Below are 14,063 nucleotides of genomic sequence, written 5' to 3'. Positions count from 1 at the left end.
TAGCAGCAGCACTTCTGTTAATAGACATGTAGTTTATGGTTTTTATGTTCACTCTGCCCCCTAGTGGCCACTCTACTTACAAGTCCTCGAATCAAAGCAGAACCAAAGCTCGTTCCATTTAGATCATCTAACATATTTATTTTTCAGTCATCGTAAGGAGCTTTGGAACTGAGATGAGTTCAAAGCAACGTGTTCTCACCCCGTGGGAGGACGTAGTCTCTTCTTAATACCCAGGTAGACACTGAGGCTTTTCACTGGCCAATCACGTTCTGGACGATTACTCTGAGAAACAGTGACAGAAACACTGTGAATGAGTCGGTGAAAGCAACCCTGTCACGATAGAAAAAGCATAACAGTTGTATAGGGTAACCTTACTCTGACCTCCTTGTACATCCTAAGAGAATTGGAATTTAGGATAAAATATCGGTCCTGAAAACCTCCAGAGTAAAGTCCCAATCCCAAGATGCTTCGGTCTGATCTGAATTTCATCATTCCATGTTTGGTTGCGTCACCTTTCCAAGAGGCTAGAGGGGAAGATTGAGAGATTTTCAAGAATTAAGTGACAGGAAGGACTTACGGCAGTGAAATCAGAGAGAATCGATTAGCTTTTTTTGTTTTTACCTAGGTAAACGATCATCATGTCCATAGCAGCGTGTTTCTTAATGAGCAGATGGGAATCAGTGCCAAAGGAGTGGAGGATGGGTAAGACTCTCTCCTGATAGTGCAGTGGCCGTTCTGAAGGAAGAACAGTGCGGTCTCAAATTGTTCATATGGTCAACGACACAAAATAACAATACAAGATTTATTATTTGTGGTTTACACAGTGCCCCAAATATTTTATGAATTAGGGTTTTTGTTAAACTGAGGAAATATCAATCTCTCAATCACTGAGTTTATGCTAGCAATTTCTACACAAAGACTTTGTGCATCTATTTTAGAGAAAAAAATAAATCAAATGTGGATGTTGTTTCTTTTTTTTGCTTTTGAACTTATATACTTAAAACTAATACTTTATTATTGGAATAAAGTACAGTAATAATAATGTGTCAACATAAGGAAATTCCAACCAGTCACATCCTCCTCTTTTCCACTTCCGTTCCTTTGTTATCTTTCTGGAATCATCATGTTGGTTTAAGGGCCAGTGGAAATTTGCCACATGACATGTCCTGTTTTTTTTTTTTTTTTTGTTTGTTTTTTTGAGCGCCATTGACGTCTAAAGAACATTCACTGCCAACCCAGACATTGAAATCTGCCTCTCTTCAACGGCCAATAACTCCAGAATGAAAAATAGTAGGAGCAAACTTTTTTGTTTTCTAATGAAGGAAGATACTTTAATATTTCATTTGGTAGGTTCAGTGTTTGCATAGTCATATATTCTGTGGGGCTTTGAAAATCAGGAAAAATACGCAAAAACTGGGGCACTCAGCGTATAGCCGAGCTGAAAATGGCTGGCACTCAATGAGTTAATAAGGAACCTACAGGCTTCCTGGTTTAGAACCAGATGGCCCACATACCAGGCTCAACACATAGTCACATTGCTGAGGATGATCTCTTTGCCTCTGGAGGGTGCGTGTCACTTTGAGTAGGTCAGGGTGCAGTCTGAGTGGAGAGTGCTTCATGGGTTTTTGGTTCGCTGTGGGCCTTGTCATGTTGATCCATCTCCTTTACCAAACCAAAAGAGTTATAAATAGAGTTGTGTTGGACCCTGCTGTGCTTGATCGAGTGACGCTGTGCCAGGAAGAGGAGGGTTGCCCGCAGCACGAGCTCAAGAGTGACACTCGGTCAGACACGCCTCCTGGCTCTGATTGGTTTTAGATTTATATCTAGGCATGGTGGATTCTTGAAAATGGAGTTAGGAGCACTAGATGGGGCTAAAGGAAGATTATATGTCTCAGGTGCTACCTGAAGGTCATAGTGGCAGTTTTAGTAGATCTGACTTCCTTTAAGTTGCAGCTTTGAATACATTTTCAACAATCTCCGCCTGTCTCACCCATTTCTTCCTTGTCGCAGATCTCCCAGCAGCTCCAGTACTCTTTGTCTTGAAGCGGGATGTTACGCCGGTCCAGGATCTCACAGCACAACTCTGCTGCTGTCATAGAACCAGGGATCTGGGGGGGTGGAAATAACCCAGTCAATAACCAGAGGGGCAAAAATGTGGTTTTGTAATAATGTTTTCTCCTGTGCTGAATAAAAGGCAAACTGGGCCATAAAAATGTGCAATAATTTCATGAGTTGAAGTCAGTAAACCTTGACGTGTTGCTCTGCTGTCTCCGTCTTTTCCTCCAGGTACACTGTGCAGATGAAGTGTCCTCCGGGTTCACTCTGAAATGTACAAGTACACAAAGAGAGCCGAGGTCAGAAACTCATCAATGTGAGGATCAAAGCAGGTGTAGATGTGAGCAGACATGCTCATAAACACAAGCATGAACCCGGGAGCGGTTTGTATGCAAGCATTTACATCATGAATTTATCTTGTAAGGATTTGACAGTGACAATCTCAATAATTTTCATTACAATAAATGTCTGTCAGGTTGTCGTCAGAAAGTGTTTGTGGCTCACAGGAATCTTTGTGTTGAGCTGCTCCCGTACTCGGATGATAACTGTGATTTCTTCAAGCTGCCTCTTTAGCTGCTGTTCATCCACCTGCAAACAAATATACGCTCATTAATTCGTTCTCGCAAAATGACAAATCAATAACTGATATAAAACTTTAACTAGAGCGCCGTGCTCATCGTGAGATCTCAAGCAGAAATCTCCGGCAGCAACAAAATGTAATCTCCTTGTGCAACCTTTTATCACCTGGGAGACAAATAAAGCCCTTAAAAATAAAGCACGAGGGGACTACACACTCATGCTTGATAAGACAAGATAGCATATTTTGTGATTTGTTTGCCAATTTCTGGTCATATCCAATGAATGAACCAGACGAGAGAACGTTCCCGTCTGACAGCGGTGACTTCAGACCTCAAAGATGGCCGTGTAGTACTGGATGAGGTCCTCTACAGCGCGGCCGGCATTGTAGTCCTTGCCGTCGGTCTGGAACAATGTGGGGCCGAATACTATGGCCAAGTTATGGAGGCTCATCTGGTTCATATCAGAAAATCGCTGCACGCTGGAAACACATGCATGTAAGACAGGTATTAACAGACACACACGGAGATAAACCAAGAAATAGGCGAGCGTGAGTGATCGTGTTTATCTCACCAGTAGAGATGGTTGACGAGGGCTTGTAGCGTAGACTTGTTAACATGTGGCAGTCTGTCCAATAGCGTCTGGTACTGGGAGATTTTCACACTTTCATCTTTAATGGCTGCAGTAAGAGAAAAAAATAGAGAGAGGGGCGGAGTGTTGGGCGAGAAAGATGCAGAACACAAGATCACAGACTATGGAGCGGTTATTGGTCAATGGGAAGGAGTCAAGGTACAGTATACATTTCCCACGCATTTTATCTAGCTGTCCTATAGAATAAAGACAAAAACTGACTAAAAAATGTCGACATGAGCAGTAAGAGAAAAGAAGGAAAAGTTATCCGACGGAAAATGCAGATAAAAGAGAAAAGAGGGATATGAAACACGGCTCTCAAATACAGTTTCCAGGGCTGCACAGTAGTAACTTGAAATGTGTTGATTTACTTCCATGTTTTTGTTCTAGAATTGTGAGCAGGTTGTTGATGGCAATATAAAGATCTCCAAACCCCATCAAACAAAGATATACATCTATTTCTATGATGAAATTAATGATATGCTTTTTAGCACTCGTTTGAAATGACCCGTACTTCAACCACAGCTTTGTGAAACTTACCCGCAGTACTGAGCCAGGTGCTGGAGTCCTCTGCTGTGAACAATCCCTCTTTTAATTCCCTGAAGAAGCGTTTCAGCGCGTTGGCGACATCGTCCACTTGGTGCTCGCCCTCCCTCAGACAAAGGCTGCGAGCATCATGACGGAATCTCCCACACAAGGCAGTAATGCGAGAGTTCACTCCACTCTTACGATAAATCCCCTCAGATGTAAGGCCTAGAAAACGACAAGCACGCAAAAATGTGATTCATAATCGGACCAATCGGAGTTCGCCGCAAAAACAGGTGGTCAATAAAGCCAAGAGTATCATTTCCCAACATGACCACATTACTGCCCTCAGGCTGCCGCTTTATCGCCCCCTGTAGGAGAACAAATCGTTACTCCAAGTCTTTCATTCCTTCTGCCATTAGGCTGTTAAACTCTTTTAAATGTGCATTATAATCATCATTACTGAGCATTTGTCAATATACTGACTGTTTTTTTAATTTATTTATTATGTTTGTGGATGGTTGTATTGTCTGGTAGACGGCGTAAACTGAATTGCCCCTTGGGATAAATAAAGAAGAAGAACAGAAGAAACTGCTGTTGGGAAAATCGACTGTATTCCCAAATTGATATTCCTATTTGAGCCTCTGCAAACGGATCATCTTTCCAGTTTTCTAGCCTAAACCAGAACAATCTCAGATATTCAGTCCACAGTTGGCTGGAAAAAAAAAAGACATCGATAAAATATCTGCTGTAATAAAACTGATGGTGAGTGATGGGAAGAGAACAGAGAAACACACACACACACACAGAGAGGTAGTGCCAAGTGTATGCATACAGAAACAGAAAGGAACATCACAAACCATATTTAGATGTCAAGACTGTGAACATAGAATGCTGGAATGTAAATGTAGGCATATTAATGAGGCAGAGATCTCGCTGTGTGACTCGGTGGTTGTCTCTCACCGCACTGTGTGATGTAGTCGAAGCAGCTGTGTACTATGACCGGTATGTCTGTCTCCGTCAGCTGCTGCTCGCTCAGTGTGTCCCCTCCGCTCCCCGCTGCCGCCTTGATGGCTTCACACCAGCCGGCAAAATGCAACTTCCTCTCTCCCTCTATGTATAGAGTTCTAAATAAAGAGAGGGAAACAATGAGTTTTAAAGAAGATGGAACCAAACTTACATCCTTTAAACACGGTTCCATATTTAAAAAAGAAATGGCTTCACCACGTCACCGTTTGAACCTGTGATCTCGCTCACCTGCCTTTCTCCACCAGAACCAGCACCTCATTGTTTTGTCTCATTGCTGTTAAATAGGACACACATTATTATTTAAGACAGCCTAAACTACGCATTATCTCTGTGGTTCAGGATTTATTTTTCTGACTCGTTTCCAAATGACTGTTTTGCCGATCACCACCTTGAGAACTCCCACCCCCGTAAGTACTCGGATTACAGTACATATGCAGTAAAAATGCAATTTTATGCCACTCACAGAGCTCGTTCAGCTTTTGCAGGTGGATCTCCTCTCCCTGACCGCCAGCCAGGTATGTGTGAAGGTTCGTCCCCACCAAAGCAAACCAACCAGCCTTGAATGTTTGCAGGTTCAGGCCATCTTTATACTTCAATCTCCCTATCCGGTCAAAGGCCAATCTCAGTAAAGGCTCTGCATTGATGGGGATGATGCTCTACAAAGAAAAGGGGGACAACATGGTTTTTGTAACACATTGACAATTAATCTTTGCTTCCCTTCCCTTTTTTTTAGCACTTCATTCGGTGCATCAATGCTCAGTGAGACTGACGTGACCCAGAGTTGCAAGAATAAACATCTACACCAACTGCTGAAGAGAAGCATAAAGCCAGCAACAGATTGTTGCTCCATCTTCATCATGAAAGCGTATGGATTAGTATGTCCAATCTTCCCTCTGAAAGGATGCCGGCGAGGAGAGCGTAGGCAAATTTGGTCTCGTCCTTCCAGCTCCCAATCTGTATTTGGTGGTTACCTTGGCGATAGACTTGACCCACTCCCTGTGGCTGTCCGGGTCATCAGTGCCAAACAGATAGAGACGCTCTCCTTCTGTGTAGACTTCAAAGGTGTGGTCATACCTGAGGGTCAGGAAGGAAGATGAGGTGAAGGAATAGGAGGTGAAGAGGGACAACGATATTGTTTCAGTTTGTATACCCGTGCTTCTCAGGTGTGTTGACGGCCAAACAGACTATCTCTGAAGCCTTCAGAACTCCGTTAGGGTTCGAGGTCTTGTCACTCTCATAGTAGCTGAAAATGCCATCACTCAACGTGCACCAGCGACGACTGAACTCTACATGGTCAGATTAAAAAAAAAAAAAAGTTTAGGAAGCATGAAAGGTAATATCTGCAGACACTGCAGATGTCTGTTTAGCGTATTGTGTTCGTCATTGCATGCGGCAGTTACCCTCTCTGGCTTTGCGCTCTGGGACAGCACGACTCATGGACGCAGTCTTGAACAGGAAACCATTGTGAGACACATTAGGTGGTGGATAGTAATGTACCGCCTGCATGATCCCATCCACCTCGGACCGTGGTAGTTCTACAGCAGAACAAAAGAACAAACAGGAAAAGGTCTTTGTGAAATAAGTCAGCGGTAGGATGCATCGGGTGAAAAACACTCCCGTGCATGCAGTCACACCACCATACCTGTGTTGAGATTGTGGCTGATCAATTCCGCCTGTAAGGGTTGTGTGTGTGCGTTGGCCAGGGAAAGAGGGGAGGGCCAACTTGCATTTCCAGTGGAACAATTGACATCTGCACCGCAGAAAATGAGGCTTAACGTTTCCAGCACATCACTGCTCTGCACATTTATACATAGAGCCTATATGCGGGAAGGAAAGAGAAAGAAACATATATTTATTGTAAGATAAAGAAGGACACTGATAATAAACTGATGACTTCTGCACTGGGATCCTGCAGCTGCTGGCCTGGCTTTAATCACGTCACGGAGGCCTCTGTCAGCTTTGTTTTGAAGGAAACCACTAAGGCCAAACTCAGGGCTCCTGAGCAGGCAGGCGTGAAAAGCTGCAGCGAGCTCTCTGATCTAGAGCCAACTATTATCTGGAAATAAGCAGCTTGGAGTGATTTCTCCGTTATTGTCGAAAGACAAATACACTGTTGAGTACACTGTTCTGATTTGTCTCGTGTCCATAGTTTTTTTTAGAGCTCTCAAAATCCACAGCAACAACGAGAACAAAGCAGCCTGAAGGAATTTTACGCCGATTTGTGTAACCGGGAAGGTAAAGGAAACTGTTTAGGGAAACTTATTCTGCTCTTAGCAGTGGGATGCAAAATGATTTATTGTATTTCATTAAAAGGAAGAATTTCTTATATTTAGGCCAATGTTTTATCCAATGGGGCTAATGTGAAAGTGAAGCCAAGTCAAAAACAAGAGATGGGATAGAAAGGTTTAGTCAAAAATAAAACATCTTGCATTTGGAAACATGGACATAAACATCAAAACGAGTTTCGTTTTTTACGATGAAAAATACAGAAGAACCTTAAATGAAAATAGAGCGTTGTCTTTAGACTGACTTTACCTTCAAAACAAAAAGTCTGCACATTTTGTCTAAACACTGTAAATCTGAATGCAAAGAAAGAGGGAAAGAGAAAAAGAGCGAGAGGCACGAAGAGAAAGAGCAATGAGAAAAGGAGGATGCAGTGTTTTTACAGCTGAGGAACTCAGTTAAGGAGACTCATGAAATAACACCCACCCCCCTCCACACACACACACACATACACACACACACACACAGACCTTTGTCAAATTAGAATCCATAAACTTAAATTTATTTCCATGGGACTTACCCAAATTCAAACTCTACCTAAACTGACCGTAACCACCATCCAAAAAAGAAATAAGAAACCTGTTTGCACCAGCCTTTCCAAAGGTACTGGTCTTGAGTTTGAAATGTGTTCTAAGTACGGTACCCATACACACACACACACACACATCTCTTCTGTACAAACCAGTAAGCTCTTTCAGATATGATTGGGAAATTCCACAACACTGTGAGAAATACAGACAGAAGCCCTCCTTCATTTAAGCACTGTTGAGCCTCCACACAAAGTATATAGACAAACAAGGCAAATATAAAACAAGATTCTAATTGCTCAAGAAACCGCGACACAAAATCTCACAACATATGAACAAAAAGTTCGTCATCAGCCACTTGAAGTCTGAAGAGAAATACAGCATGTGCCCACCAATAATCTCATCATACGGATGGCATGAGTGTCTTTTTGTTCGACTGTGAAGCAAATGACACCGTCAGGAAGAAAGCTTGTAAACTGTCAGAAGCAGAAACGTGAAAAATGACAAAGAAACAACCAATGGAGGATGATGTAAATAATGTTAGCATAGATAGAGCATAACGCCAGAGCCTGTCAGAAAAACAGTTCACTGTGTTCCACTCTCTTGCATTTTGTCTTCTGTCATTTCATTCACTTTCGTGGCTGAAAGATTTTTTACAACCTCGTATTTGGGGGGGGAAACTACAGACAGGACTGTGGCTGTATTTTGCACTTTAATCGCATTCACCCGATCAAATCTGGTTCATCTTGAAGTGGCTGATGCTCCAAGTCAGAAAAGCCAAAATTTCACATCAATCACTGCCAGGCTGCAGGCAAAGCCATAACGTAATACACTTCTCTCTGTCACCAAGTACAAGGCAGATCAGAAACAACACTTTACGGCAACAGGAGATCAATGAGACATTTTGCATTGACACATTCATGATCACAAGTGTGACAATAACGGTGCGTATGTAGGTCAGTGGCATCCCATATATCAATAGCCTACCACGTTCCTTCTGACAGAGAGAATTGAGCCAATCAGAACAAAGTACAATGAGGAAGTAGTTTGTGAAAATCACGCATCTGCCGATGATGAAATGTGGGGTAAACACACACAAACAGGGAAGAGAATTCAGGAATTTTGCCCAATTTCTCCTGAGAGAGAGATTTCAGCTGGGTGTGTCTAAAATCACAGGCCTCCATTTGGCCAAAGTGGAGGAAGCAGAGATGAGAGACACTGGAAAAATAAAAAAAATATTGTGAGAGAGAGAGATGAAAATGGTTTTGTGAAGCACGTCCATCTGAGCATGAGACTAAAACACTTTGGTGCCGTCAGGACAGACAGGCGTGGACACATGTCCAATTTAGTAAATACGGAATATCCAAGGGATACATCAACATTTACATACGAGTGGTAGTGTGTATGTTCATGTGTGTATGTGTGTGTTCATATATTAAATCCAGATGAGCAGCTATCCACGTTTGTTCCATTATTACTTCACCAGGGACAGTTTACGTAGAGAGGTGAAAGTGAAAATCCAGATGCACACAGAAAAAAAGACAATCAGAGGAGGAGGAGGAGGAAAGTAAAAGCAGATCCCTGCAGACGTCCTGCAGTTTGAATAACAAGACGAGGGAGTAGAGATGGAAGAAAAGAATGAGAAACAGCAGGGAGTGGCAGAAAGGACGGGCAAGAAAGGTGAAGTCATTGTTTGAAACTGTAAAAAGCAATACATTACATTGAATTGAAATACCAATAAAAGCGATTAACTGCTTTCACAGCTACAAAATAATAGCCTTTTTCTGAAATATGATTTAATGCAATGTTTACAGTCCAGTCAAGAGTCAACGTGGACGGTAAGACAGCGTATGTGAGACGTGTCGAGCGATTACACGAGAGAAATGGGTTTTATACCCTGTAGAACAACTAACAGCAGCAAGCCTGACAGTACAAGCCAGGCTGGAGAAACCTGTCCAGTAATCAAATCATCATCCCAAAACAAACCGAAGCTTCTTTATCTGTTAAGTAGTTCAATGCCATATCTTACCATTTATACACTTCTGTTGTCTCACAATCAATGAAGCATTCAAACAGGACTAAGAACTCAAATACCAGAACATTACACACTCAAAGGTTTCCGGCGACACTATTAGCACACGGGTTTAGCAATCCAAACAGAAATGCCAAGTTGAGGGTTCTGAGGGAGGGAAATATGGGATGCAGGCGACCGTTACATTGAGAGTACTTTCAAGAACTAAAACAGAGGAAGAAAAAGAGTGAAGCAGAACGAGAAGGGACACAGACAATGGCGTCCATTGACAGAGGTGAGGCTCTGATCTAACACACACACACACAAAATACAAACAGAGCCAACATGCACATGACTATGCATATTAGCTTGTCTCTCTACTGGAAAACAACACACAGAAACTCCAAAGCGCTCGTTGACATAGAACTACAGTTCTGCAGTCCTTTTATAACACAAATACTTTTAAATGCATCGCGTTCACATACCGTCAGAGATCCAAAGTCCACTGACACACATTCAGATACTTGTGCTGATCGAGTCTCATTAAAAACACTTCCTCTCTTAGGAGATAATCTAAAAGATCACAGATAAAAGCATATTTTCACTTCTGTCACACAAACCTAAGCAGCACAAAGTACAAACAACCTCACCGGCAAGTTTTCAGTAACTTTCAGTCCTGCCTTGTTTGCTTGTCTGTTGTCGCTGACGCTCGCGTAAGGCTGCAGAGGCAACGCAGTCATAAACACCTGGTTTGCGAAACTAAAAGGAACGCTAGACACTTACAAATGAGGGAAGAGGCAGGACTTTCCTGAGCAGCTCCCGTCAAACAACGAGGTGGGAGAGGCAGAGAAGAAAGAGGAGGGAGGAGTTACAGCACATTCCAGCTCAAGAAGCGAGTAATGATGTCACATTCACAGAAAAGGAAAAGAAAACAGAGAGGGAGGAAACACAGAAGAGGAGATACAAAGCCAGGAGTAGATAAAGAAAGATGAAAGTGACCCAAGATGCTCATATACCCCTCCCCCCCCAAAAAAAATATATATACTCCCTCTTTCATGCACACATGGCCCCTTTACACTACCTGGTTAACACAAACACACTGCAGATGATTATTCCTGAAGACACACCCGAGTGGAAAGAGTTGCATTGCAGAGTAGAAGAATGTCAAGCATTTTATCTGAGACGTATGAGAGCAGGTCGATGAGGAACAACCAGGGGAGAGAATATATTTCAGAAATGAGGAAAAGCTCTGGTTTCAGAAAATGAGATTTTAAAGAGACAGAATGTCAATAATAACTAGAAAGACAATCAGAGATTGCAGACCCTCGCCTCCAATAGACTATTGGATCTTGTGAGACAGTAAACAGGGCTTCCGGATCAGAGGGGCCAAACCTGCTCTAGCTTGCTGCTCCGGAACGTACTACAAGACTCCTTCTGGACTCTTTTTCCCATCATGCCATTCGTGTCCCTCCCTCTTAAAGTGGCAGTTTGCAGCAGAGGCACAATTCCAGATGTAAAAATAATCCTAGAATCTGGATCCAGATCCGGATCAACGCCATTCTCGGGGAGGACCGAGCCACGGACAGAACCTTGCTTGTGTAAAATTTTCAAGTCGATTGGGTTCCTAGTTTTTGAGTTATGCGCTCGGACAGACAAGCAAACAGACAAACATACAAACAAACGGACCCAATTGCAATACCCTCGCCTCCCCTTCGGCGAGGGTAATTACAGGAAAAATAGATAACCATGACAGAGGAGGATGGAGGACCTGCAGAAACAACTGAGTGTCTGCTAGTGTGTGCGTGTGTGTGTGTGTGTGTGTGTGTGTGTGTCCGTGTGCGTGTGCGAGACAAAAATAAAACTTGTTTTTATCTCAAACTGCCATTCCCAAACGCAATGATTCACACCCACACACCCACACAGACCAGATTGAATGCTGAAGGGAGGAAAATAGAACTCACAGTCAGGTATGTGACTAATTCAGACTCGCAGTCCTGTGAGTGGTCCACATTGTTTGTGGTAAGTGGGTCAAGCTGCTAATGACCACTAAGACATTTACCACACACAGTGGCATACGTATGAAACCTTGCACTCCAGCTGAAATGTTTCACTTCTGACGTATTCTGACCAACTTTATCGTGTCGATAGCCGCGTCTTGGGCTCCCACTGACAAGGACACAAGGAGAGATGCCTTCATCTTCCCTCCGGTGAGGACTGCTGAATGCACATAGTTTAATTCCCACTCTTCAATGAAGCCTCTCCAACACAGAGATAATCCTCTTACACCTCTGAAATGATCTTATCTTGAAGACTTGAGCGAAGAGTCATTTCACCTTGAAATAAAACCTTCAAAATCATTTTCATCCCCTCTCCAGGTTGTCAATAACATGAATTGGTATTATTTCCAATGCTGCTGGTAGCTGCAGCTAATTGTAGCTGTTGTTAGCTACCGGTAGTTGAATAGCTGATCCATCGAGATATCATCATTCCGGGATTTCCCTGCACATTCCAGGACAAGGTATAACCACATGTTGCATGACAGAGAGCTGGCTTCACAATAAAAAAGATTTTTTAAAGTACCTTATTGGTGCTTAAACCTGTCTGCCAGGTGAAGCCCAAAATAGAACAATGAAAACTTTAGGCTGCTGAGAAACTGAATCTTCATCAGTTCCCAGTTTTCATGTGCTTACCGAGAATTGTTGTAAGGAAAAAGTAATGCAATAGTTTTTGGAATGTGTTACAGGCATTAAAGTTTGAATAGGTGTAAATATTATTATTATCATTTTAAACCTCATGTGGAATCCCTGCATTCTTTTAAGTTTCAGAGCGTCGTTTTGTTTGGCTGTAGTAATAAGGATTCTGATCACTGGTAATGTAATATTAACAGCTCTTGGAATATACAGCTGTCCATAGTTGTGACAGGAAGTGTAGGGGAGTAAAACAAATGTAATTCCCCTTTTCACATGATTTTAAACAGGATTTAGCAGGTATTTGAACTCTTGAAACCTTAGTTTCAGTACAATTGCAGTGAATTCACTTGTAGTGAGCACTTTGTAACATTTGCAAAAAAAAAAAACATTTAAGCTTTAAACAAATGTTCTGTCGCTTCTTTTATTTTTGGAATCTTAGTCATGGTCTGAGTCGTAAGCGTGCAGACGGGGTGGGGTGTGGTATGGTGTGTGTGCGCGCGTGCGTGTGTGTGTTGCAAATACTGTTAAGTCATAATAGATTGATAAACCAAATATCACGGTTGCCTCTAAATGCTTCGGCTCCTTCTCACTACAAAAACTATTTTTACAAAGATATATTGACCCACTCTACCAGATTTTTCAGTGTGTTTTTGTATATTAACGTTCTATAAAACAAAAAACCACAGCATAATGATTCCAATCAAAACATCAGGGTACCACAGGCAAAAGCAGGGACTTGGACTCACGTTGTTGAGCTCTCTCGGGTTTCCGTACAGCGGGTGGTACTTCCTGTACTTGCCCTGGCGATATTTGTTTGTGATGAAGTTCCGTCTCTCTTCGCTGCAGCTGGAGGGTGTCAAAGCTTCACTTGGTGGCACATTCGCTGCCCAGAAACTGTTTGCCCGCTCATTGCCTAGCAACAGGAACACCTGAATCACAGGTAGGTTTTAGTTTTGTTGGGGGGTTTTTCATATGAAGGATAAAATATGTGACAACATGTGTGTGCAAATAAAACTGTGCACCTGTATGAGTTCTTCAGTCCAAACTTTCCTGTCCATCTTCAGACTGCGAACCTTTGAGATACTAGGACCCAAGCTTCGGTGCTCTCCTAAAACACGCAAATGAAAAATGAATATCCAGTAATCTGATAAGATTTTGTTCTTGGTTCTTATACCAGGTTAACTGATATTTGGGTTACATTCCGATGCTGTCGCAATCAGTATATTCCCTGCATGTGGTTTTAATTATCCAAATATGTTAACGTGAAAAAAAAAAAAAGGCCAAACATTTTCTGAATGCTTTTAAAAAAGAGGCACAGACCACAAACAAACAAATACAAATACACACAAATCCAAACTCAGCCAAACCAAACCTGCGCATTGTTTGCAGATCACGACACACAAGTTTATGGCTGCCCATTCTGGCCTGGGGTCCCCACAGTCAGCACAGAGGATGTTGCTAGGCTCCGCCCACATCCGTTCTGCAACCTCGCTATTGGACAAAGCCTCACTTATCGCATTCTGCATTGCCTCTACCCACTGTTTACGTTGCTGCTCCGACTCTGCAATGAAGCTGCAGAAAGAGACAAACATGTTAACATTGACATGATAGCGTCAAAAAAAACAACCAAGTCATAGAAATGAGGAAGACCGTTTGCCTAGTGTGTGTTTTTTACCACATGCCAAGTGTTGACACGTGGCTCTTCTTTTGCTAAATATACTCAAGTCAAAGACAGGA

At 42.5% G+C, this 14,063-nt stretch overlaps 1 protein-coding gene across 1 annotated transcript in view; it reads right to left on the bottom strand.

Annotated features, from left to right (window-relative positions):
- The window catches only part of LOC137901083 (arf-GAP with Rho-GAP domain, ANK repeat and PH domain-containing protein 1), a 32,042-nt gene that overhangs the window by 5,812 nt on the left and 12,167 nt on the right, over positions 1 to 14,063 (bottom strand). The window contains exons 11-29 of the mRNA XM_068745084.1: positions 13,699 to 13,898; positions 13,349 to 13,434; positions 13,073 to 13,255; positions 6,458 to 6,632; positions 6,216 to 6,350; positions 5,966 to 6,101; positions 5,787 to 5,889; positions 5,279 to 5,471; positions 5,044 to 5,089; positions 4,750 to 4,913; positions 3,802 to 4,014; positions 3,205 to 3,310; positions 2,965 to 3,112; positions 2,560 to 2,643; positions 2,248 to 2,322; positions 1,991 to 2,108; positions 622 to 735; positions 376 to 524; positions 200 to 282 (exon numbers count right to left, since the gene is read on the bottom strand). Coding sequence (XP_068601185.1) covers positions 200 to 282; positions 376 to 524; positions 622 to 735; positions 1,991 to 2,108; positions 2,248 to 2,322; positions 2,560 to 2,643; positions 2,965 to 3,112; positions 3,205 to 3,310; positions 3,802 to 4,014; positions 4,750 to 4,913; positions 5,044 to 5,089; positions 5,279 to 5,471; positions 5,787 to 5,889; positions 5,966 to 6,101; positions 6,216 to 6,350; positions 6,458 to 6,632; positions 13,073 to 13,255; positions 13,349 to 13,434; positions 13,699 to 13,898 — 2,511 coding nt within the window. The remainder of the gene's footprint in view (positions 1 to 199; positions 283 to 375; positions 525 to 621; positions 736 to 1,990; positions 2,109 to 2,247; positions 2,323 to 2,559; positions 2,644 to 2,964; positions 3,113 to 3,204; positions 3,311 to 3,801; positions 4,015 to 4,749; positions 4,914 to 5,043; positions 5,090 to 5,278; positions 5,472 to 5,786; positions 5,890 to 5,965; positions 6,102 to 6,215; positions 6,351 to 6,457; positions 6,633 to 13,072; positions 13,256 to 13,348; positions 13,435 to 13,698; positions 13,899 to 14,063) is intronic.

The sequence above is a fragment of the Brachionichthys hirsutus genome, chromosome 11 (assembly GCF_040956055.1).
Source record: "Brachionichthys hirsutus isolate HB-005 chromosome 11, CSIRO-AGI_Bhir_v1, whole genome shotgun sequence".
NCBI classification, from domain to species: Eukaryota; Metazoa; Chordata; class Actinopteri; order Lophiiformes; family Brachionichthyidae; genus Brachionichthys; species Brachionichthys hirsutus.
The sequence above is the reverse complement of the archived record's forward strand: the minus strand, read 5'-3'. Positions and strand labels throughout refer to the sequence as shown.